This window comes from Podarcis gaigeae, assembly GCF_964106915.1.
Source record: "Podarcis gaigeae genome assembly, chromosome: 2".
NCBI classification, from domain to species: Eukaryota; Metazoa; Chordata; class Lepidosauria; order Squamata; family Lacertidae; genus Podarcis; species Podarcis gaigeae.
This window is the reverse complement of record NC_139679.1, coordinates 45,303,134-45,326,485: the sequence shown is the minus strand read 5'-3', so window position 1 is coordinate 45,326,485 and position 23,352 is coordinate 45,303,134. Positions and strand designations below refer to the sequence as shown.

Genomic DNA, 23,352 nt, shown 5'->3' with positions numbered 1-23,352 from the left:
AAACCCTTGTCCCCCACCCCCCTCCCCAAGCCCCCCCAACAAAAGATAAAAAGTTTCTTTCCCTTGCCCACGTCTGCAGGGTTCTCTTCCGGGATGCCTTCCCCAAATCAGTTGAGTTCGCGGCTATTCATCCATCCATCCATCCACCCATTCTTCCTTCCTTCCTTCTTTCCTCAAGCGCTCTCTCTCTCTCTCCCCCTCCCCTCACAGCTCCCCTCCCCCCTCCCCCAACCGGGAATGCCATCCCTCTCGGGTGTGTGTGTTTCGTGTGTTTCGCGCGGGCACGCATGTGTTTAAGGTGAAACCACTTCTCGGTTAGCAGCAGTCGTCCTCATCGGTTTCGCTATAAGGTTCGTGCAGTCCTTTGCGTGATCCTGTCCCACGCGACTTGGCTGGTCCATGCGAGTGATAGTACCCATTGGGGAGCCGCCGCCCATGCCTGGAGGGGGAGAGAGAGGACGAGCCGCTGCCCACCCGGGAAGTTCTGGGCGAACGTCCTGAGCTGCTCCCGTGCTGCTGCTGCTCCCGCTGCTGCTGCATTGTCTCATAGGGGAAGGCTTCCTCGCCGCCGGGGCCCGCGTAGTCCGGACTCCGGTAGTAGCCGCTGCCGTGCCGGGGCCCCGGGTGCGGCTCGGAGACGTGCGGGGCCGACCAGCGGCTGCTGGCGTGTCGGTAGGCCCGCGGCGAGTCGTTCCGCGGCGGGACCGTGTGGCGCTCCATAGCCGGAGACCTGCTGCGACGCTCGGAGGAGACGTGGTGCTCGGCGGGCAGCGACGGGTAGCGCCTCGGGGCTGGGCTGGAGATCCGGCCCGAGTGCACGGACGGCGGCTGCTGCTGCTGCTGCTGGGGCCCCGTGTTGACGGCCTTACGGACCACGGGGGAGTAGGAGATATGTGGCCGGGGTGTAGAAGGGGTCTGTGGGAGCTGGCGGCGTCCTCGCCTCGGGGTGCTGGTGCCAGACGTTGAGAGGACCGGACTCCCACTTACGGAACTACTGCCCTACACGAAAATCGAAACAAAGGAAATCAAAAAGAAAAAATATACAAGGAAAATCAACCAAGAAGAGACACGAGGAAAAGTGGCGGGGCAAGGAGTGAAGGTGACACAGACATGGACAAAGTTGGCAAGAGGAGTGGGGGGAATGGAGGCAAAGGAACGAAAATAATTCGGCGGGGAAAATAAGAATGAAAGCGACAGCCACATCAGGGGGGAGGGAGAGGAGGGCAAGGGGGACAACGAAGAAGGGTAATAATAATAATAATAATAATAATAATAATAATAATAATAGGAGGGGGGAGGATCCAACACAAAACAAAAGCAGAAAGAGAAATGAGAAATGGAGTTTTTATAAGTTCCAGGGTTTAAAAAGCAGCAAAAAGCTTTAAAAATTACTTGACGGTTTTTTTTGGCGGGGGTGGGGAGGGGAAGGAAACAAAACAAAACAAAAGGGTGATGGTCAATTTATTTAAGAAAACAAAAACTGAAGGAGAGAGGCGGGGCAGGATTGATTTTGCAAAGCACGGGTCATATTGCATGTTATCAAAGTGGTTAGGAGGGGAAAATAAGAAAAGAAAAATATCTGGAGTTGAAAAAGGAAGGTGGAGGTTGGGACAGAGTGACAGGGTGGAAGTGGGAATCTAGCAAGGAAAGGTGAGGGAGAGCACTGGGTCTGGAAAAGTTTGGAACAGAGCCGAACTCTTGAGGGAGGCTGTTGTGTACCTGTGAAATGTTTGAGCACTTGGTGTAACGGCCTGTGCGTGCATGTTCTCAGTTCAGGCAGGTAGGCAACAGTGTGGGCTCCCCAGTCTGGTGGAGCCCTGGACCAAATGAGAGTTCACCTCAGAGGCAGTTTTCCACTTCGTGCACACTGAAGCCTACATTATTTATGGATTATAACTCCTCCACCCACATACAGTTAAAGTGGCCTCCTTGACCAGATTGCCTGATGGATTGCAGTACAACAGACCAAAGCTCCACCCAGTCCTTAACCCTACTTGAATAACATGTGGAAAACAGCAACAAAGCAAAACAAAGCCCTAAATGTACAAGACCAAGACCACTAGATCCCGGGCAACCTCCTTTATTATATTGCCAATACTGAGAAGTTTACTCCAGTTCTGAAGCTGAAGGGCTCATGTCTTACTAATTGTCTTACTTCACCAATTCTTTGGACTGTTAGGCTCAAATGAGTTTTTATGAGTTATGTCATACTATTTGTTCCACAAATGAATCTTGTTAATACGAAGAAATAAAATATGCATTCTGAGCACTGTATATGTCACATTAGATTGATTTAGTAACAGATGTAAAACTTGTGTGTAAACCCCCACCCCCATTAAGTCTTGTGCCAGACTATAGCAGCCAGAAAGAGAGAACTACTGAATGAACTTCAAAAAGTACACATTTTTAGTAAAATGACTGCAGATCAGACAGATGGGCAAGATAATGAAAGAGAGGGATTTCCATCTGTCTGGCTTGGATAGGGGCTTTGTTCCATGGCAAGTGACTGAGGAGGTGTGTGTTGAAAATACTGATACTGTACTTTCCTCGCTGTCAAGAGAATGGCAATGGGTAAGCTGGGTATGTACTATATGTACTATATGAAGCGACCTCCAATTATCACATTGTCACTAAATCCAACAGTAAAGCAAATGACACAGAGCAGGCAAGGAAAATTTTCTGACTAGCACAACTACCGCTAATTAGGAATATGGATGAGAGAATAAGTTCCAGTTTGATTTAAAATGAGGAACAAAGAGGATAGTCACTGATATTTTTCCACCAGGAACACACACTCACTTGGCTGTGCAGTGCTATAAGGTTCCATGGCATATTAGAAATAATTTCATATTAACTAGGTAGTGCTTTTAAAGTTAAATTTGATTAGCAGTTTTTTAAGGCAGGAAACAGTATGTTTTAACATCTGAACTGCAAAGTACTGAGCAGCAAAAAATGCAGTGTTAATTGAAGCCAGCAGCAATGTCTCTTTGCATCTTGGTCAAAGATAGGCTGCACTACATTTCCAGGTGCTTCTAATGCCCATTTCTTGAGAGTTTACATGGTGCCTTTGGCTCTATAGGTAAGAAGTATGAAGTTCAAAGTTGAGTAAGGCTAGAAAAGAGAGAATTGGGGGTAGCTTTCTAAGAAGCATCTGGCAGAGCTGAATCCTGAACTAACAACATTCAGATCATATCCTTCACCTCACCCCAACCAAAAGAATAAACGTGTTAGAATAGTTAATGATCACTTGCTTTAGAAACAGTGGGTGGAATTCAACCTCACTAAGCAGATCTTTCTGTCAACACAAACATGGACTAATGCTTCCGCTAGTGCAACAACTTAATTGTATCAGGTCCAGTCTTTTATTTTTGTTGCTGCTATCATTAGGTAACCATTTGTAAGTTGCTTCTACCCTTTCTGTTGTCACTTTCCCTGTAAGCAAAATTTTTATCAGTTCCCTTCAAAAAGGCTGAACTCATTGTGATGGGTCTCTTCAGATAAAGCACACTCAGAAAGCAAATTTTGTGTGATTTAAAAAAAAAGTTCTATAACATGGCTAAATGGTTCAATATTATTGCTATGAGAAGCGTCTGATAGTGTCTAGTATTGGCTGAACCAACAAAAAGTGAAAAGACAATGATGTAGTCACACATGCAGAGGCAGCTGTTTCCTTCATGGGAGTTGGCACCTCTCTAGTAATAAAAGACCCCATTTGGATGGCCCTCAACAGGATAATAAGACCCCTAAACTCCAGCTGTTGATGATAAAAAGTGATAGATGTGTACACATAGACTCTGTAAATCACCCAGGAAGGTGAAGCCAAGTTGGTCATTCAAATGAAATCATTTTGCATCTGTGATCAGCCAATTGGGACAAGAGAACTTCAGAAGAGTAGTTTGAGAGTAGTGGAAATCTAGCTTGAGTTCAGCCTTATAGAACTAGAACGCTGGAGAGAGGCTCCTGAAAAACCTGCACCAAGTTGTGAGAAGAGGCTTCTGTGGCATCGCTCAAGTGACCAGCCACTCTATGCCAGCAATGAAAAGGAAGTAGCTCCATAGCTGTGAATAAAGTGAATCTGTGAGCCAGTCAGCAGTCACTCCTCAAAAGGTGGAGCGTGGTAAAAGCGTGGTAAAAGCTGCTCTTCAAGTGCAGCAGGACAGTGTCACAAGACTATATCACAATATCCAAGCAGGAACTGTGGAAACTTATTTAAGAGAGATCTGAACATTACCAAAACCCAGATGTGCAGGCATTGCAATTTACATAAGCCTGGCGAAAGGTGACAAGAATCAGATAAATGAAGAAGGCCCAATTAGATGTATAAACTAATCTGCCTTAGGTGAGCAGTTGTGTCACACACATGGTGAATAGTCTTTGGGAAGAATCTAGGCTGAACTGGAAACCTATAGACCTAAGAAGATGGAATAAATCTGAAGGAGAAAAGGGAGACTGCATCTCAAAGAGCTGAGAGGTTAAGTCCATTGTTGTTGAAAGTTATCTCTGGAATTATACTTTTTTAAAAAAGGAAGAGAATGAAGTACTTACCTCAAAGGGGAGCTGGAGGTGGTCTTGAGGTCTGTTCAGACAGGAGGACAATAATGGTTCATGGCATAGTAAAAAAAGAAGAAGGCCTTACTGTAGAAGTCTGAGAGAACTCCAGCCCATGAGAGTTAAATATGAAGGACAAGTTAAAATAGAAGAGAATTCTGCTTGCTGGTGGGTTTTTTTTTTTAATAATTAACCTCAATCTAATATGGAAACATTTTAAGGGAGAATGTGTTGCTAACCACTGAAGCAGCTCTATGCTGCTTGGTACTTGAAAGTGGCTGCCATGCTACAGTTTTCTTGCGCTGATTATCAGTGATTCATGGTCAGAAGAAGACCAGAGGAGAGAGGGAGAGAAAGAGACAGAGAGAAACCAAGACAGAGAGAGTAATTGAAGTAGCACCAGGAAGGAAAAGCCTACCAAACCAAACAGGAATCATAATTAGGAAAGGTATCCTAGGTTTACAAAGTAAGTTTTTGTATGCTTTGAATGTGCTCATGTGCGTGCATGTATATGTACATAACCACATTGCCGGGAATTTCACACATACGTATTTCAATGAAATATCTCTTTCTGTATCATGTTGCACCATACATGCATCTATGAATGCCTATTTTTGCCATACAAACCTGCAAATTATTTGTTATGCCATGCCTGTACTGTGTATTTTAGTATACTGTGGATATTTACTTACACAATTTATATACATCCTTTTGTATTAAAAACACACACGCATGCCCTGCATCTCTCAGTATCAGTTGTACTTACAACTTTTTGTATGCCACAAGACTCAAAATCTGTGTGGGGTGTTTTTTTTGTGTGTGTGTATCATATGTGTCTGTATCTATTTTTGGTATGTGTCTGTGTATCTGAAGACCACCATCTACAAGAGACCAAAGCTGCATGCCACAGAACCTAGATCTCTAGAACCAAACATAGGTATTCTGCAAGAATCCTTTGATTCTCAACTTCTTATTTTGGGGATGTACAAGAGGAATCCCTCAGAGCTGCAGGAAAAACTTTAAAACATAGGGGCAATTTCTGTTGACAATTCAAGGGGGTCCCACTGATCATAGACTGTATCTCCATTCCCAATATAGCTTCTTATCCCAGTTCAAACTCCATAATACGTATTCTACATAATGCTTTTGGTGTCCTCTTTTCCTTACTAAATTTTGCAGAAGAACCAGAATTTGCAGTCTGAACACATTACTGAAAATCAAGTAAATTTTATGAGAAGATGCCTAATGTTCAAAATATATTACTGCATAATTTGAAATTTCCTAGGATAGAATTTTAGGGCTAAACTGGACTAGGTCAGGAGATCTGTGACTGTATATCCTGATGCTTCTTTAAACAAATAAGCAGCTGTAGGGACATAGCTTGGGCCCATTACACTAGAGGAAGGGATCCAACACTTCACCATTCCAATTTAAGTATCTCCTGAAACTGCTATTTGACTGATCCCCTGCTGGAGAAAATCTATCAGTACCTCAGTCTTGCCATACCCTTGGGCATCCCTCTCCCATATACCAGGGATGAGGAATATGAAGCCTTCCAGCTATTGGTAGACAACAACTTCCATTAGCTTAAGCTAGCATGGCCCATGATCAGGGAAGATGGGAGCTGACATCTGCAAGGCCACATGTTCCCCATGCCTGCCATATATCCTGTGTCCTATATACGCTCATTGCATGCATGCCTACAGTTTATGCATGTATTTCTGCTTTTTTCTTGTTTTGTTTGGATGTGATATGCACAGCTTACATGTGTGCCTGTCTCTTCAGGTGCAGCTTCATTCCAAACTTTCCAGATTCACAAACCCCAGAGAGTTCAGTTCCACCAGTGTAACAATAAAGGGGTCACATCACAGACACTGGAGAAATAGGCCAGCGAGCTAGGCAGGGCCATCCGCTGGATTGGTTTGAATTTTTGTTCTCTGCTCACCAACCATCTTACCTGCGCCCGCCCCTCGCCGTGACAGCAGAGCCAAGCACAACGGATACAGAAATAAACATGTAAATAAAGGCAGATTGGCCAGGAGACCCCGAGTAAAGCGTCCAAATTGTCCAAAGGAAACAAATAGGAACAAAGAAAATGACATTGTGTGTGATAACGGAGGGGCGGCGTGCAGCAGTGCGGGGAATAAATGGAAAACAAAGGAATAAAGGACCTTAAGAAGAGTCTCATCGAGTAATTGTATTCTCATTCACCCAATAAAATTTTGATGCAGTTCACATAAAGCTGGGCACAACCCCTGTCTTGAGGCTCTACCCTTATGTTATTCAATTTTCTCTATAATTAAAGTGGTAGGCTTTATTATTTCTTTGGCTTTTGTACCACACTATGAATATAAATAAGGAATGTAGTTGTGAGCTTCAATGTGAGTTTGATAGCCTTTGTTTTCTTGGCCCATTACAGGATATAATATTTCGAATGGAGATGGGGTAACATGCTGCATTAATATATGGTTAATATATGGAGGGAGCCAACTGCACTACTAAATTGGCAGTCCTGGCATTGCTCCAGTTCCAAAGCTGTAGACATACAAACACTGCAATAGAATGAATCCAGACTAAGCCCTGTGAAAATCAAACCCTGCAAACCCATACTTCCTTAGGTGTGAACTCAGCTTTGAATGAAATGAATTTTTTTGATACTATTCAATTAAGAGGATGTACTCCAGTAATAAAGGTGACAGAATTTTCCACCCATTTTCTCTATATAAGTGCCATGAAATATGTTGTCCACAATATGTGTATAATTAGCAGGAACATAGCCTAAGCAGCCTTGTCCAAGCCACAGGAACTTGTGGTTTCCTGTTGTGATGCCTCAGGGACATTGTAAATGGGTTTCACAGACATCACAATACTTGTCTGTGCACACACATTGTGATTGTGTGTGTGTGTAACTCAATAGGTGATCAGGATCAGACAAGACTGTGTGTGAAGTGCCTGCTGTGTCTGTGAAGAAGGGTGGACAGGTATTAAGCAAGAGGATATCTTTTGAGGAAGCAATTCCTGAAATGGGAGGAAAGGAGGATATCACTTGGGGCAAAATGCAATAGGGAGTTTCCTCTGTACCATTTACTGGAAATGAGCCCTTGTGTGTAGTTGTAATGTTGATTCAGAAGGGATTGTCATCCACACCCATATTTTCTGGATCTCAGCAATGGAAGCTTCTGCATATATAAACATATCTATACCAAAGACTTAAACTAGTTTAATTGTCTCTTCTTCTCTTGTTTTTAGAACAGATGGTGAAGAGTTCAAAAAAGGTCTCTCCAAAATGGGTGAATGGGCAACAGAATGCTTATTAAACTCATTACAAATAAGTCCTAAATTGTGCACACTGGAGGAAAAAAAATCTGACTGCTGATATGTATGCTGATAGAGTTGAATTGGCTGTGACTGCTTTGCAAAGAGATTTTGGAGCTATAGTGGAAAGCTTACAGAAAACATCCATGTGCCATGGTAATGTGCCAGGAATAATTAGGAAAGGAAAGAAAAAAAATAAAATAAATATTGAAATGCCATTATATAAATCTAAGCTTTGTCTTTCTTCACATCAGTTGTGATTTTGTGAACTTTGACAATTTCCACTATAGTATTTTATTTCTAAACTAAAAAGGCCCCAAAACTAATTTGCTTCCCCTTATAAGGAATGTGCTCCAACACCCAACTTGCCATTTTCTATCTGTTTTACATCTCTAGGATAATCTTTTAACATGGGAGACCCTATGTTTTGAATACTGTGAAGAGTTAGGGTCTCCCATGTTAAAAGATTATCCTAGAGATGTAAAACAGATAGAAAATGGCAAGTTGGGTGTTGGAGCACATTCCTTATAAGGGGAAGCAAATTAGTTGTCAAAGTTCACAAAATCACAACTGTTGTGAAGAAAGACAAAGCTTAGACAAATGCATGGGGGATTTGTCAATAGCTATGATAGTTAAATGGAACCCCTATGTTCAGAGGAAGTTTACCTCTGAGTACCAGATGCTGGAGACAAATCACACAGGGTGGCTACCATCTTCCTACTTTGCACGTGAACTTTCAGAGACATCTGGATGGCTGCTGTTGGGCAAAATGCTGAGCTAGATCATGCTTGGTCAGACTCTGCAAGTTCTGATGTTGGTTAAATTCAGAAATGTGCTTACAATGGTGCAGCCACTTCAGTACAGGCATTCTCACCCGGCATTCTCACTGCACTATGTTAGTAATGTGGTGGTCCCTTAGCAATACATGGGATATCCATTCATGTGCAGCTGCTGTATGTATAGAACCTACAGATCTTGCTTGGGCCAGTCAGGACCATAAAGTTCCATCAGAGAGATCCAGAAAGTAATAACAGGGTGGGTAATTGGAGCTTGATTCCCTAAGAATAGAGACTCTCTCCGTACTGGACACACCTGGATCAATCCCTAGGGGCGCAGCATGGAATGGAAAGCCACACCCACCTGCCTGTGAGGCATGTGGTCTCGGCCCTCACTGGGCGAGCGAGACCAACGTCGATCTCTGGAGCGAGGCCGGCTATATTCGTGCCTCTCTTGTGAGTACCGCTCTTTGTCAGAAGATGTGTGGTGGTGATGATGGTGGTGGTGATGGTGATGGTGTTTCCGGTCCTTTGGCCTGCCTCGTTCTTGGTCTCTTTCTTTGGGAGGTAGGTCACCTGACTGTGTGGTCATGCTGAGGTCCGTGCCCAGCCCTGCCAGTAAGAAGAAAGAAGGCAGTTCAAGGTTGAATGTTTCAGTTAGATATATTCTGTATATGTCAACATACGTCCCCATCCTTCCCTGGCATCTAAGCAACAAGGGAGAACAGCAACCACAAGGAAATCCTGAAGGCAACGTTTTGCATGGCTGGTGTTGTGAACCTGAAGGAATATGTGCCCAGGACTCAGATGCCAAAGTATATTGCTTTTCTAGTCTGTCTTTTCAAAAGCTCAAGCAGCTACTCAGGGCTAAATCAAGACTGATGGGGGAGATCTGTGAACAGGATCTTCCACAGCTGATTAAAATGTTAACAGCAGCCATGGAAGAGAGTACGGTAGTACTGGTGGTGTTGTGGTGGTTTAAAACCTCATGATGACATTTTCTTGATGAAAATTGGACTCTTAAGGCTGCTATTTGCCTTCCTGGGCAAAAAAGAATATACAGTGGTACCTCTGGTTATGTACTTAATTCGTTCCGGAGGCCTGTTCTTAACCTGAAACTGTTCTTAACCTGAAGCACCACTTTAGCTAATGGGGCCTCCCGCTGCTGCTGCACCACCACCATGCGATTTTTGTTCTCATCCTGAAGCAAAGTTCTTAACCCGAGGTACTATTTCTGGGTTAGTGGAGTCTGTAACCTGAAGCGTATGTGACCTGAAGCGTATGTAACCCGAGGTACCACTGTACATGTTTTGCCCTGCAGTGCAAGTATCAGCTTTGGAGGTTAACAGCAACTTTAGAGCAGAGGGCAGGAGGAGTGTGTGTGTGGGAAGGGGGGAACAGAACTGCAGCACCGGGGAGGCTTTAAAAAAAACCCCCATGCCACCACTCCCCCAATTAAAATTGTCCTCCCCAAGCTATTTGCCCCATGGGGGCAAGATTAATTAAGCCTTTGCACTGCATGGCAAGCAAAATTTCAGTTTGCTTATATTAATTAGAAAAACAATGCTAAAGGGTTTAATCTACACATACACACACACACACACTCCTAGTGCTGCAGTTGTAGTGGCGTAGCATGGGTTGTCAGCACCCGGGGCAAGGCAAGTAATTTGCGCCCCCTAACCCATGGATTTGCGCCCCCTAACCCTAACCCCATATGTTGCGCCCAGTGCGGCCGGCCCCCCTGCACCCCCCACGCTACGCCAGCGGCGTAGCGTGGGTTATCAGCACCCGGGGCAAGGCAAGTAATCTGCGCCCCCTAACCCGGGGCAAGGCAAGTACAGTAATTTACTCTCCCAAGCAGCAGCAGCAGCGAGGCTTCTCTTTCCCCCGCGCTCTCCCGGAGCTGCCTCTTTTCTTTCCTTTTTTCCCTTTCTCCAAGGCTTTTCGCTTTCTCTCCTTAATTGATTCCCCCTCCACACTGCGGCGTTTCCTGGCTGCTTCCCCCCCCCCTTCCCCTCTCTCTCCTCCTCGCTCTGCTTGCCTTGCCCTGCCCTGCCTGAGGGCGCCCTGAGGAGACTCCGCTCTCCTTTTTGACCAGGCGAGGTGGAAAAAAGGGGGGAAAGTCTCTTCCCGCCCCCTCGCCAGACTCCCTGCTCGGCTTGGCTCACTACCCAGGCGGCCAGTGGAGAGAGAGCTGCAATTACCATAAAGCTCCTCTCCCTCCGCTTGGCCAAGCTGTCAAAGCCCGGCAGCAGCGGCAACGGCAGCAGCAGGCGCAGCCAGACCCCCGCCAGCCAGCCCGCCCGCCCGGCTTCCTCTCCTTTTTTTGCCCGCAGCAGAAGGCTTCGCTCTCCCCCTTCCGCGACCTCCTCGCCAAGCCGAGCGAGCGCGGGCTCCCTAACCCGTGGATTTTAGTAGGGGCAGAGAGCTGCTAGTGCGAGTGCGCCCCCCACCCATGTTGCGCCTGGTGCGGCCGGCACCCCTGGCACCCCCCACGCTACGCCACTGTGCGGTTGCAATATGAACAACCCCTCTATTGCTGTTATTAACTGTGGAGATCCAGTTCATGGATCACCCACATCATAATTATTTTGGCTTGCAGAAGTCCCTTCATAGAGGGATCAGAATTGGTTTCCAGTGAGTTCTCAATTTAAAGTAGGCTCTCAGCTGACAAAATGCTCCAAAAGTGCTTCTGGATCCCATACACAGTCTTTTGACCTATAGTTTGGGGAAGGACTGATCTGCAAAGAAAGCAAGAATGAAAGTACCTGAGACATATCTTACATTTCTCACAAACCTTATGTGCTATTATAAAGGTCCATTATGCAACGCCTCTAAAAGAGCACAAGTATGCATTTGCACATTTCACATGCTGCAACAAAATCAGTGAACAGTTTTGTAACACTTTAAAGACTAAGGCCCCTACATACTTTTTGTTTATCTGTGTAGGTGTTTTCTGCAACATGTCTTTGACACAGTAATAGTGCATCTGCGGCAGATTTATAGTGAACTGTCTACACAGTTCTTCTTTATTAGTTATGTGATTCTTCCCAGTGTTACCACATTACTACCACCTGGAGGGGCACTCTGGAACTATAGTGCAACAAAAAGAAAACCTGCATATACCTGTACAATTATACTGAGTACATCAAATGTATTCACCAGTTATTGAGAGACTCACACCTCAAGATGCTTGCCAAGCAGGAGCCTTAGATCTTTACATATATACTTTGACAAGCTACCATAATTCTAAGGCTGCCTAATTCGAATTACCGTATTTTTCGCTCTATAACACACACCAGACCATAACACGCACGTAGTTTTTAGAGGAGGAAAACAAGAAAAAAAATATTCTAAACGAAATAGTGGATATATGATTTTTGTGGTTCATGCTGTGGCCACAGACATGTGATCTGACAGTGAGTTTGGAGTAGCCCAATGCAAAAATCCTGAGGATCCATGTGGATCCATGCTTTGTAACCACGGAGGAGGGAAGGAAGGGGAACCATGGATCCTCTGCTCATGACTGCAGCAGATCCCCCCCCCGCCACCCGCAGGCATTCGCTCCATAACATGCACAGACATTTCCCCTTACTTTCTAGGAGGAAAAAAGTGAGTGCTATGGTGCAAAAAATACGGTACTCTCTGGAATTGTGACAGTTGCAAAGATTGCAGCTATTCTGAAGGAAGTAGCTAAAGGACTGAAGCCTCTGTCTCTAGGGTTTACTCCTGCTGGTCCTGCAACCTGACCTGTGTCCACATCAGTATATCGGCTGAGTGAGCGCTCTGATGTCCGGTGGCCTCGTTCCCGCCGCCGGTGATGCCGTTGGTTCTCCTCTGGGATTACTCTTTCCAAAGAGTAGTCATCCAAGCGCATGCCTTTGGAGCGTGAGTGGCCCAACATGGAGGCAGAGCGTTTCATGGGGCTTGCATCTGTGATTGTCTGGAAAGGGACAGAAACCCAGAACAATAACTGAACTGGCACTTTATGAGAAGGCAAACCCCCATGGATTTGATAGACAATGGAATACTATGCCTCTTTCTAGGCAACTACTCTGTCATGTATAGCTCAGCTAAAGAACTATGGGCACATCTATCCATCCTCCCGTCCAAGTTGCTACCCAGTCCATCTTTGTGTGCCCATAGTTATTAAGTTAATGATGAATATATGAACTTCTCTCTCAAGATATACCCATTTGCCACAAGTGCTAGGAATGGTTGTCTAAAGAGTTATGGAGTGTGAGGTTTTTATTTTGCTTGCAAACCACCAAATCTTCCTTCCCAATCTGCTGAAGAATGAATGCATGGGTTTAGCTAGCATAGAGAGCAGTTGCCATGTTGTCTTTCTCTCACAGATGATACAGAAAAGGGCCAAGCCCCACATTTCATTAATCATGTGACTGTTACATATAAGATTTTTCTTTCACAAATAGCTAGCACAGGATTGTCAGTTGGGACTGGGATCCTGGCATGTGGTAGGTATGGTTTTAACCCTTTGCTTACTGATGTGTTCCTGATCCAGATCAACTAATAGGAACATTCCCACGCATGCAATGAGCAGGTGCTGCAGGTCCCCTGAATCAGACTGCAATGGGGAGGGGGGGTCAAAGCCCTCTATACCAGGACACTGAACTAAGCTAGGTTCCCCACACTGGCCATTTGAGAAAGAAAAATCCTGCATTTAAGGGCAATCCACATGATTAATGTAATGTGTTGTCTGAATACATATAACAGTGGTTTTCAACCAGGGTGCCATGGCACCCTGGGGTGCCTTGAATGGTGGTCTCCGTGCCTCTTTCCTTCCTTCTCTCCTCTGATGCCCTCCTGCAACTCTGCTTCTCAAAGGCTTGCACAGCTGTTTGTTGCAGCAGCCCTGGCTACAAGCTCTGCAGACAAATGGTGCCTCTGGGGCTGGCCAAGGGGTACTTCCCAGGCTCCTGTGGGACAGTATGAGGAGGTACCTCTCTTTGGGGCAGGGGGGAAGCTCAGAGACCAGGGGCGGCGGAAGCAGCTGCCCGGAGGACTCCCAAGAAGAGGGGAGAGAGGTGGCTGAGGGAACACTCCACAAGGGAGGGTGTTTGAAAAAGGGTGAGATAACTGGGCTCCTGAGCCCCACAGGGGTGCCGCAGAAAGAATGTAGATGGTCAAGGGAGTTGTGGACTCAATAAGGTTGAAAACCTCTGACATATGACATAGATGTGTGTGTTTTTTTTTTTTTAAAGTAAATGCCAGGTGTGGGGGGTAGGGAGTGGAATTGTCCTCAGAAACGTGTGTGCTTGGAGAAGAGGCATAAGTCTTCTCCGCCACCTGTCCCCACTGCCCAGTAATTAGCATTAGGGGGGAAATCTCCCTCGTTAAGTAATTTGTCAAATGTCATTCATTGTTCTTTTATTACGGAACGTGAAGGTACACCTGATATTATAGTACTGGACAACAATTTACAATACATCTCATTGTATGTTAAGATTGGTGCCAGTAACAACTCCCAAGATTCTTATATGGTTTCCTCAGCTTTGCTCAAATCATTGTCTGGCACCCCTCTTCTTGAATAGGACACAAGACGACTGGGTCTTAGAGCCTGAATTGAGACCTCTTGTTACTTCTTCCTTCTTAGGTTTTGGGGGTCATGCTCATTATTTACATTTATAGGCAGCTATCTCTAGGAATAAAGACATTTCAAGGTACAGTACTCTCAGAAACCAGAAAATCTGCAAAGGCTCTTGGAGGCCATCTTGTGATCAATAAAAGGAAAAAAAATGGAAGGCAGTGATTTAGTAGAAAGGAGGCCATAGAAAAATCTGAATGCTGCCAAATGCCCTGTGACTCCCACCTCCTACCCTATGTTACCTTGTGCTTACTCACAACATCAATTTCAAAAACTACTGGGTTGGGCTGACACCATGATATATTAAAACAACTTCAAGGAATCTGTGTTTGGTATTTCAGATTTGCTCAGCCAGAAAGATCTTGGTTTAAAGTAGAGATGGCTAAACTGGTTCTCCAGAGGTAGTTGGACTGCTCATCATCCAAGACCATGGCCATGCTGGCTGGGGCTAATGGAAGTTGAGTCCAACAACATCTGTACAGCCCTGGTTCAAAATATTACACAATAACAAGCCAGAACAACAAGAATAACAAAAGGCCCTCTACAAAGTCTTACAGAATAAAAAAGCTTTTAAAAATTAATCCAACTTCTTCTGAATTACATTATTATTGTATGAGAACACCACTAGGTTGAAATTAAACCTAGAAGTCACAAATTACACATTGCTTGTATAGGTAAAATAAAACACATTTGTGTCAACTTTGATTTAATATGGGTGAAAATACACACATGTAACTGTATTTATTATTCTTGTGTACACAGAGTTCTGATTTGTAAATTTAAATGTGACCAAAAGATATTCACATGCAGTAATCTGCAACAGACAGTAGGAATATAGGACTGCCCTATACAGTGGTACCTCGGGTTAAGAACTTAATTCGTTCTGGAGGTCCGTTCTTAACCTGAAACTGTTCTTAACCTGAGGTACCACTTTCGCTAATGGGGCCTCCTGCTGCTGCCGCCACTGCGCGATTTCTGTTCTCATCCTGAAGCAAAGTTCTTAAGCCGAGGTTAGCAGAGTCTGTAACCTGAAGTGTCTGTAACCTGAAGTGTCTGTAACTCAAGGTACCACTGTACTGAGTCAGAGCAGCAATCTACCGTAAGTATTGCCTATATATATATATATATATATATATATTTAAGTATTGCCTATATTGATTGGCAGCAGATCTTCAGGATTTCAGACAAGCTTCTCTTCCAGCTCTACCTGGAAATGCTAGGAATTGAACACAGGACTTTCTATATGCAAAGCAGATGCTCTGCTACTGAGCTATGGCCCTTCCCTGCATTATAGGGCCGTTCTATGGTCCTTTATAGTATGTTACAGATTATTTCATTTGATAGATGTGTCATCCTGAATATATAATTTGGGTCTGAAGTAGCAATCACATTTGAGTTTGGATGCATACTTATTATGTTTTGTCATTATGTTTTGTGACACAGAGATTTAATCATAGCTCATTTGGATTGGATGTTGATATATATCATCCAAACTTTTGGTCAAGAGATATTGGAGACATCTGGATCGAGAAAATGAAAAGGGACCAAATTAGCAGAAAAGCATGAGGGATGTTTTTGGAGATTATGCTGCTAGTGGTTTTAACACATCCTTTCAGAAACAATATAGGACACAAGTCATAAATTCAATTACATATGTATGGACAGTAGTCACTTTCAAATGATATCATCTGTGGTGGTTTTCTCATGAGGAACACTCCATAACTGCGCTGAAGACTACCTTGTCTCCAAAAACATATCTAATGCACCCTGGACCACATTCCAGGCTGAACAGCTTCAGTAATGGTTGTGAAATATGACTTGAATTATTAACTGTAGGAATGGTTCTGTGAGAAACATTCAGTCATGTCCTTTCCAGCAGCAGTGAGGAACCTGTGGCCCTCTAGATGTTGTTGGACTACAGCTACCATGAGCCCCAGTCAGCATGGCCAATGGTCAGAGATGATGGGAGTTGTTGTCCAATAACTTCCTGAGGGTCACATTTCCCTCACAATGCCTTACAGCAAGCACTGCCAGAACTGGCCGTGTGTAGTATCAATCATATTTATTTGAAGCACTAGCAGTCATATATTTTTAAAAAACCATTTTTTAAACAGCCATGAAACCTGTCCAGAAATGGCTATACAGTTTCCGGTAGCTACTACGCAACTTGAAAAGTAAGCTGCCTTCATAATTGCCTAGCTGGAGTCTTATCAGGTGAACTGTAAATGTTGCCCGCAAAGAAAACATTATCTTATATCCATTCTGGGAGCGAAATTACATTTTCTACCCTTTTTGTGCATACCCCAAAGTATTGGAGTTCTAGAGTATCAGGAAAAGATCAGTCACACACACAGCACTGTATTCTACCTAACAAAAGTTCATTATTGTTTTAGTTTAGTTTAGTTTAGTTTAGTTTAATTTAGGTAAATTTAGGGAAAGACAAATTAATAATCCCATGTGCAAACAAACATGTTTCTTACCACTTGAGTATATTCCATTGCAGAGCAGGGATCAAGGTTCCACACACTATCCCTGCCTTGGATAGGTTAACACTTCTCCATTATACTAAGACATTGTTCCCTCCCCTTGAAATCACACTAACTCAGAAAGAGGAAATGCTAAAGAAAGAAACCAGGACTCCCGACCCCACAGTCATACTGCTCTGACCAAATAATCCCACGTCTCAGTATGCAACTCAGAAATCCTAGTAGTCAACTTGCCCATATTTAACACAAAGCCAGAAATAACACTCTTGCTTACAATCCCCTCCCTGCTGGAGCCACCTGACTCTTCCTGTTTCACAGGACAAGAGAGAGAAAAATTACTCACTTGTAACTGATGCTCTTTCAGTTGTCCTTTCCCTTTTCCCACCTATATATAGGTGCAGATGCATATGCAACCAGGCCTTCCAGAAACCTCTCTCCAATAGATTATTCTTGGAGTAACCTCAGCATGGGGCTGCTTGTGCATGGTGAACCACAATTAAAATCAAACAAGTTACCACAGAGTTGCAAATAACTCTCAAAAAGGAGTTAAGTTGATCCAGTCACCTCAGACATGTAAGACTCCTACCTCACAGTTTCATCAGAATCTATTTGGGTGGGTATTCTGAGATTGAAGGGAACATGCTGTGGTAGACATCTGGGAAAGGGTCAGTAATGGACAGAGATAATTTAAAATAGCATCACGTATAAGCTAGCAACCATTTCTTAAAGAGGCTCCGTCAATTGAAAAAGACAGCCATTCATTGCTCTTAAGGGATCCTGCTGTAGGAAGTACAGCCAGTCATATCCAGGCTGTACGTTTTTCCATCTTGCGATCCCCTCCTCTAACTAGATGTGCTTCAGAATTGAAGGAAAGAGGCACAGAAATTTCTCTGGGAGATTGCTAAGAAAACCACAGACATTTCTAATTAAAATGGGAAGCTTTCTTGATAGGATGCCCCCTTTTGTATCAAGTAAAAATGAATAGAGGTGGTTGGAGAAACTATCCCTCTTAGGTGCTCTCTGCACAACATTATTGTGGATCTCAGATATGCACATTCAAGTACAATCAAGACTTGGTCACACCATATCTGTCAATTCAGCAAATTCAGGAAATGGTAGGCTGTGCTTCGGCTGCACAGTCCACACATGGGAAGCAGATAAATGGACACAGAAAGCTCAGTGTCACACCATCACTTTGCTCAGGCAACACCATTCTATACCAAAAGCATGTGCTAGAAAGCAAGGAAAGATTCCCATGTGCCCTAACACTCTCAGCTGAGCAGATGAGTGCTTTTGCAGTGAAATAAAAGGCAATTCCTGCTCTGGTGGCTCACTGCTGAGCAGTTGTTTCCGGAAGGCCTGGTTGAATGCACATTGATTCAACAACTGCAAATGGGCAGATCATATTAGAGAAGAAAGAGAGGAACACGTTGGACACACAGAATCCAGGATTTGGTGGAGTGAGTGTGAGAATGGATAGCTGGTCCAGATTGAGAAAGAATTCCCATCCACCCCACAAAACAGATGGAAAATGGAAATAAGTAATTGGGCATCTGACAGACAGAAGAAGCAACAAGGCATTTTGTGGCACCTTAGAGAGCTATAGACTTATAGTGCAATTCTATTCATGCCTACTCAGAAGCCCCACTGAACTTACACTTCCTTGGACTAGAGCCCACTTCATCAGATGTGTATGTACACACACCAATTGAAGGCAACACTTACCATGTCTAATAAAGTGGGTTTTGGTCCATTAAATCTTTAAAATGCCCTTGGAAGGTACAGTAGGTTACCAGCTAAGTTTTTCACAGCCCAAGAAAAAAGGCAACAGAAATGAGGAAGGAGCAGAACTATGGTTAGAATGAGTGTGGGGCTGTGGTCACGCATATAACTTTCCCCCCAGCAGGCCCAGTAAATAGACAAAACAAAAACTTCATCTGGCCCAAAGGATGTTTTGGCCACATGAAAAGCTTCAATTGGTGTGATGACAGAAAACCAGCCTGTTGCTGGGCTAGAGTGCTGAAAGAATTATTTTAGCACCCATTAAAACTAACATGGCAGACAACAGAGGCAGGAGCAGAAAATCAAGTGTATGGCTTGAAGCAGAGAGAGTGAAAGCAGGAAGAAGGTATGCAGAAAGGGACAGTGAATGAAAGGAAGAGAAAGCCTAATGAAGACAAGATGAGGACAGAATGGGCTGGAGAGAAGGTTTTTTGCCTGCATAGCTTTGAATGCAGCAAAAGCAACTGGGAATAGAGTAAGAGAGAGAAAGAGGTGTGCATGAAGATAAACACATAGGAGTTGGCAGCTTGCTAGTCTGAGGAGCCCAGGGGAAGGGAACTGGAGGCAGCGAGCGCACAGAGCCAGGAGCCCAGGCTGCAGTACATACACTGAGATTATTCCCTCGCGGTCGCGCCTTCCTCCACTGTCGCAGCCATACAAGACGGTGCACACAGAAACGGGAAAGAGAGAGAGAGAAGGAAATAAATATAAAGGCAAAGGGAAATATAGGACCAAAGGGGAGGGTGGAGGAACCAGAATGTGGTAAAGGATTGAAGGGAGGAGTGTAAGGAGAGAACAGTCAGGTTAATGTTGGTCATTTATGCACAAGGCCAGCCCAGCCCAGCCCAGTGCTGGAAGCTCATATTCTCAGATATTTGGTTGCTCTTGACAACCAAGATAAACAAAGATAGACGCCACGAAGGGACGGACAGTTCTCAGTAGGGATGAGTTGAGCAGCACAGCAGAGACAACAGCAAGGCCACACCCCCCCAACCCAAAACATGCGGCAACAAGCCTCAGCCACTGTTAAAAGCTGCAACATTGTGCACGGCCCAAATGGGGACAGTCACCCCTACACACAGAGCTGCTCTCACTGATTGGCTGGGCCCCCTCGTCTTCGCGACTTTGGCCTTGCCAGCCCAACCCAGCCCAAAGGAGGCAGAGTAAGGCAAGGGGAAACTGCAGAGGAAGCCCTGAGCAGGATTTGGTAAGTGGAGAAATAGAGGTCTGTAACCTTGGATATACCTACAATGTTGGGAATTCCAAGAAATGAATTTCTTGCCATTTCTTTGGATGGAAGTAAAGTTTGGGAGATTCTTTGTATGCTAACTCTGAAGTCTAATGAGAAAAGTGTAATGCTGAAAGGGACTAATGAATAGAATATGAATGGCTGTACTGCCTTTTTTATTTGGTAAATGATGTTGGTAGGTGCTGCTGCCATGGGTGTTCTCTCTTGATCAGAGTAGCTTCTGGTTAGACATGTGACTGCTGAAATGGAAACATTCAGCGTCTTGATTCTTGCATTGTTTCAAAGTGGTATAAAGGCTATGAATCACCATTTACCTTGGATGGAGAGAAAGGCAACTATACTTGTATATGTGGGTGTCGATGTGGGAGAGAATTAGGGAAGGGATTTATCATAGGTGGTCACAGAGCTGTTTGACAGTGGAACAGGGTGCATTGGAAAGTGATGGGCTCTGATTCACTGGAGGTATTTAAGCAAAGGTTGGCTGGGCCTTTGGCAGACGTGATGTAGCTGCATCCCTTGCAGTGCTATGATTCTAAAAACATTCCCACTAACCTGACTTTTTCAGAATGCCTTATTTTAGACCTTTGGTTCTCCAAAATCAGTCCTCCTTAACTGATAAGAAAGGCATCAGTTTCCACCAAATCACCCCAGCTTACTATTCTTGCCCAGCAATCACAACCTACACATATCTCTGATCTAAAGGCTGTTGCCACTTCTCATCACCACAGGCCAAGATTTCTGAGGAAGCACCAGGAGTTTTCTGATTGGGTATTGGGAACTGTTACGGGTCCTCCTCAAAAAGACCCAAACAACAATAATTCTCTTGCAGAGTTCAGCACTGAGTCCACCTAGGCAGCCAAGGGACAGGATTATCATGGGGATGTTTTCTGCAGTGTGACATCCATAAGAGTGTATTACTGAGAGAGATGAGTCACACTGAACAGGCTGCTTCCAGACAAAACTAACTTTGGAGATTGGAAGACAAGTCCAAGACTGCAGTGTGCTCCAGTCTCCTTCTCCTCTCCCCGAAACCCAGAGCTAAGTGACAGGAGGAGGGCCAGCACAACCCCAGCAGTATGCACATCTGGAGTATGGAGGGAAGTGCAGGAAAAGGATGACCTGGTGGAAAAGCTACATGGCTTCTCCTATAAAACGTTTCCTGTACTCATGGTTGAGTGCTACAGAAACAGAGTAAGACCACAGCACAGTAATCTGGCATCTGGACACAAGCTGAGAGTAAGTTTTGTAATGGAAAGTGGCAGTAGGAAGGTGCATTTGTGAGAGTACCAAGGGAAAGGGCAGTGCTACAAAAGGGCTGGCAGAATGTTTATAGGAACAGCAGCAGCATGACAGCACTGCGACAAGAAAGGTATGTAAGTGCCTGTGCTAGGACAGGGACAGAAATTGCCAAACTGGAGAAGGCAAACTACATGCAATGTGGCAGTTATCACCAAGTGTTACATTACTTTGTTTAAAAATGTTATGGCCTTCTTCTAATCTGTAGGGATAAAGAAGGCTATATGTCATAGGCCTACAAATGGCAGTGGGGGAGGTTTGTTTCCTACTTATACAGATCGGCTGCAATAGGCTTGGTGAACTGAGACAGCATTGCTTATTGGAGTAGGGCAGGGTGGGGAGCCTTCCATTCTGACCTCTTCCCATTGGCCACACACAGTCTGACTCAGAAGAACTGGAACCAGGTACAGAGATGGAAGGCTCTAGGACAGGTACAGAGAACCTGCAGCCCTCCAGATGTTTTGGGGACTTCAACTCCTACCAATACCAGCCAGTATAACCAACTGTTAGGTATGATGGGAGTTGTAGTCCAACAGCATCTGGAGGACCACAAGTTCCCTACTCTGGTTTTAGGAAGTTCTAGCCTGTCCTTATTTTGGGCAGTAGATGTGCAGCATTTAGCAGCTTCATCCCGCCATAACTCCCTCTGTCATTTTGAGGTTTGATTACCAGATGCAAAGCTCATGCAAAAAAGTAAAGGAGAACCAACGCCATTCACCTCCTTCCCTGCAAACAGATGCCCCTTTTCTGCACTGTAACTCATCATCACAGCTGTGCTGAAAGCAACACTTTCTATTACATACTGGATTGTCTTCTAGGAGCTGTGCTGATGTTGGATCAAGACTGCACAGAAGGTCTTATCAGTCCAACTCCAGCAGACAGGCATAGCAGGCAAGCATCCAGCAGTGATAAAAAGCCTAAAATGCTTTAAAGCAGCAGTGGCCAACTTTTTTTTTGGCAAGTGTACAACCACAAATCAAATCTAAAGAATAATACAGCGCTACTCAGCTGCTCTCTGCAGTACATAATAAAATGTTCTAGTGTCTTGGATCTGTTTTGCTTCTGTCTACTGGAGTAGACAATAGCACAGCATGAGAGAGCCAGGTAGGAGCACAGCGATTCCATGCATTGTTAGGTCCAGAGGTCCTCCATTTCCCATCAACATGTACTACAAACTCCTACTGCTTGTGTCAGAGGTTGGCAACCTATGCCTTAAAGCCATTGTTTCAAGCTCTTCACCTTCAGAGAACCCTGATCACACTGACCTTTCTGACAAGGAGCATCTGTATATTGCAAAAAATTGTGCTGAGAGTTTTAGGGAGCACATTTAGTTCACATAGTGCACTTGTCAGACCAGCTGGGTTGCTTCACAAAGCCCACATATGAGGAAAATGTGCTCCTTAGAATTTCCCTGAGGCTCTGTACTGCAAGGGAAGATTGCTAGTGGCTGGCAAGTCTTCTTTAAGGTCTATCTGTCATTACTATTCTTCTACTGAGGAACCCATTGAGGAACCTGAGTCTCTAGAACAGGTTTGAAAACAACTGTCTTAAGAGTAATAAAACCTATTGTTGAATCAAAGGGAGAAACCTTTGTTGAAAATGCAGTGTGGATGATGCCAAGCAGCCTACTGCTGGGACCTTTCCAAGACCAGTGGGCCCACTAGGTTGAAGGACAGCTTGCCCTGGGAGCTGTCCAGGATGCTGAGCTTTGGTGCAAGACAACCATGATTTATGTACCTTTGACTTAAAGGGAAGGTCTGTGTTTTGTAGCTAGGTTGCCATAGCTGACGTTTTCAACAAGTTGTGTCTGCTAAGATGCTTATGAGTTATAATTTAGACCCTACTCGGTAGAATTGGGAAGCACAGTTATAAACTAATTGTAGCAGATAATGTATTTATTTTGTCCATGGTCTTCACCTCATAATATGCCCAAGCTCTCACTTGCACACATATACACAGAGACACAAATATGCTTAGCCTGCTGGTACGGCAGTAAATGCTGCTACACAGCGGAGCATGCTAAGAGCGACTGCTGCTGGGCACATGCTTAGCAAAGAGCACTCACCCCCAGCCCATTATCCCATCCCCACCTTCCGCCTTGCACAACACTGGCTGCTGAAATAGCATCTCACAACCCTGTAAAGTTTGCTACTATAAAGCATGCTTCATGCCAGATCAGGAAGCGTACATTACTAGCTGGACAGTAGCTGCAGAAGGATGCGGGCTTTGCTTTGACAGCAGCTGTGCTGTGACAGGCCACAGCTTAATTTAGCCTTTTCCTCCACTCCCCATCAG

The 23,352-nt window shown here is 44.5% G+C and overlaps 1 protein-coding gene across 5 annotated transcripts in view; it reads right to left on the bottom strand.

Moving 5' to 3' along the window:
• Positions 1 to 32: 32 nt before the first annotated feature.
• Positions 33 to 23,352, bottom strand: part of CACNA1A (calcium voltage-gated channel subunit alpha1 A) — a 259,247-nt gene continuing 235,927 nt past the window's right edge. For 3 of the 5 annotated variants that reach the window (XM_083717889.1, XM_083717887.1, XM_083717891.1), the window contains 4 exons: positions 19,120 to 19,155; positions 12,390 to 12,582; positions 9,004 to 9,251; positions 33 to 999 (listed from right to left, as the gene is read on the bottom strand). In XM_083717889.1, the coding sequence (XP_083574015.1) occupies positions 316 to 999; positions 9,004 to 9,251; positions 12,390 to 12,582; positions 19,120 to 19,155 (1,161 nt within the window). In that variant the 3' untranslated portion in view covers positions 33 to 315. The remainder of the gene's footprint in view (positions 1,000 to 9,003; positions 9,252 to 12,389; positions 12,583 to 19,119; positions 19,156 to 23,352) is intronic. The other 2 variants (XM_083717890.1, XM_083717888.1) reach the window with 1 other exon arrangement.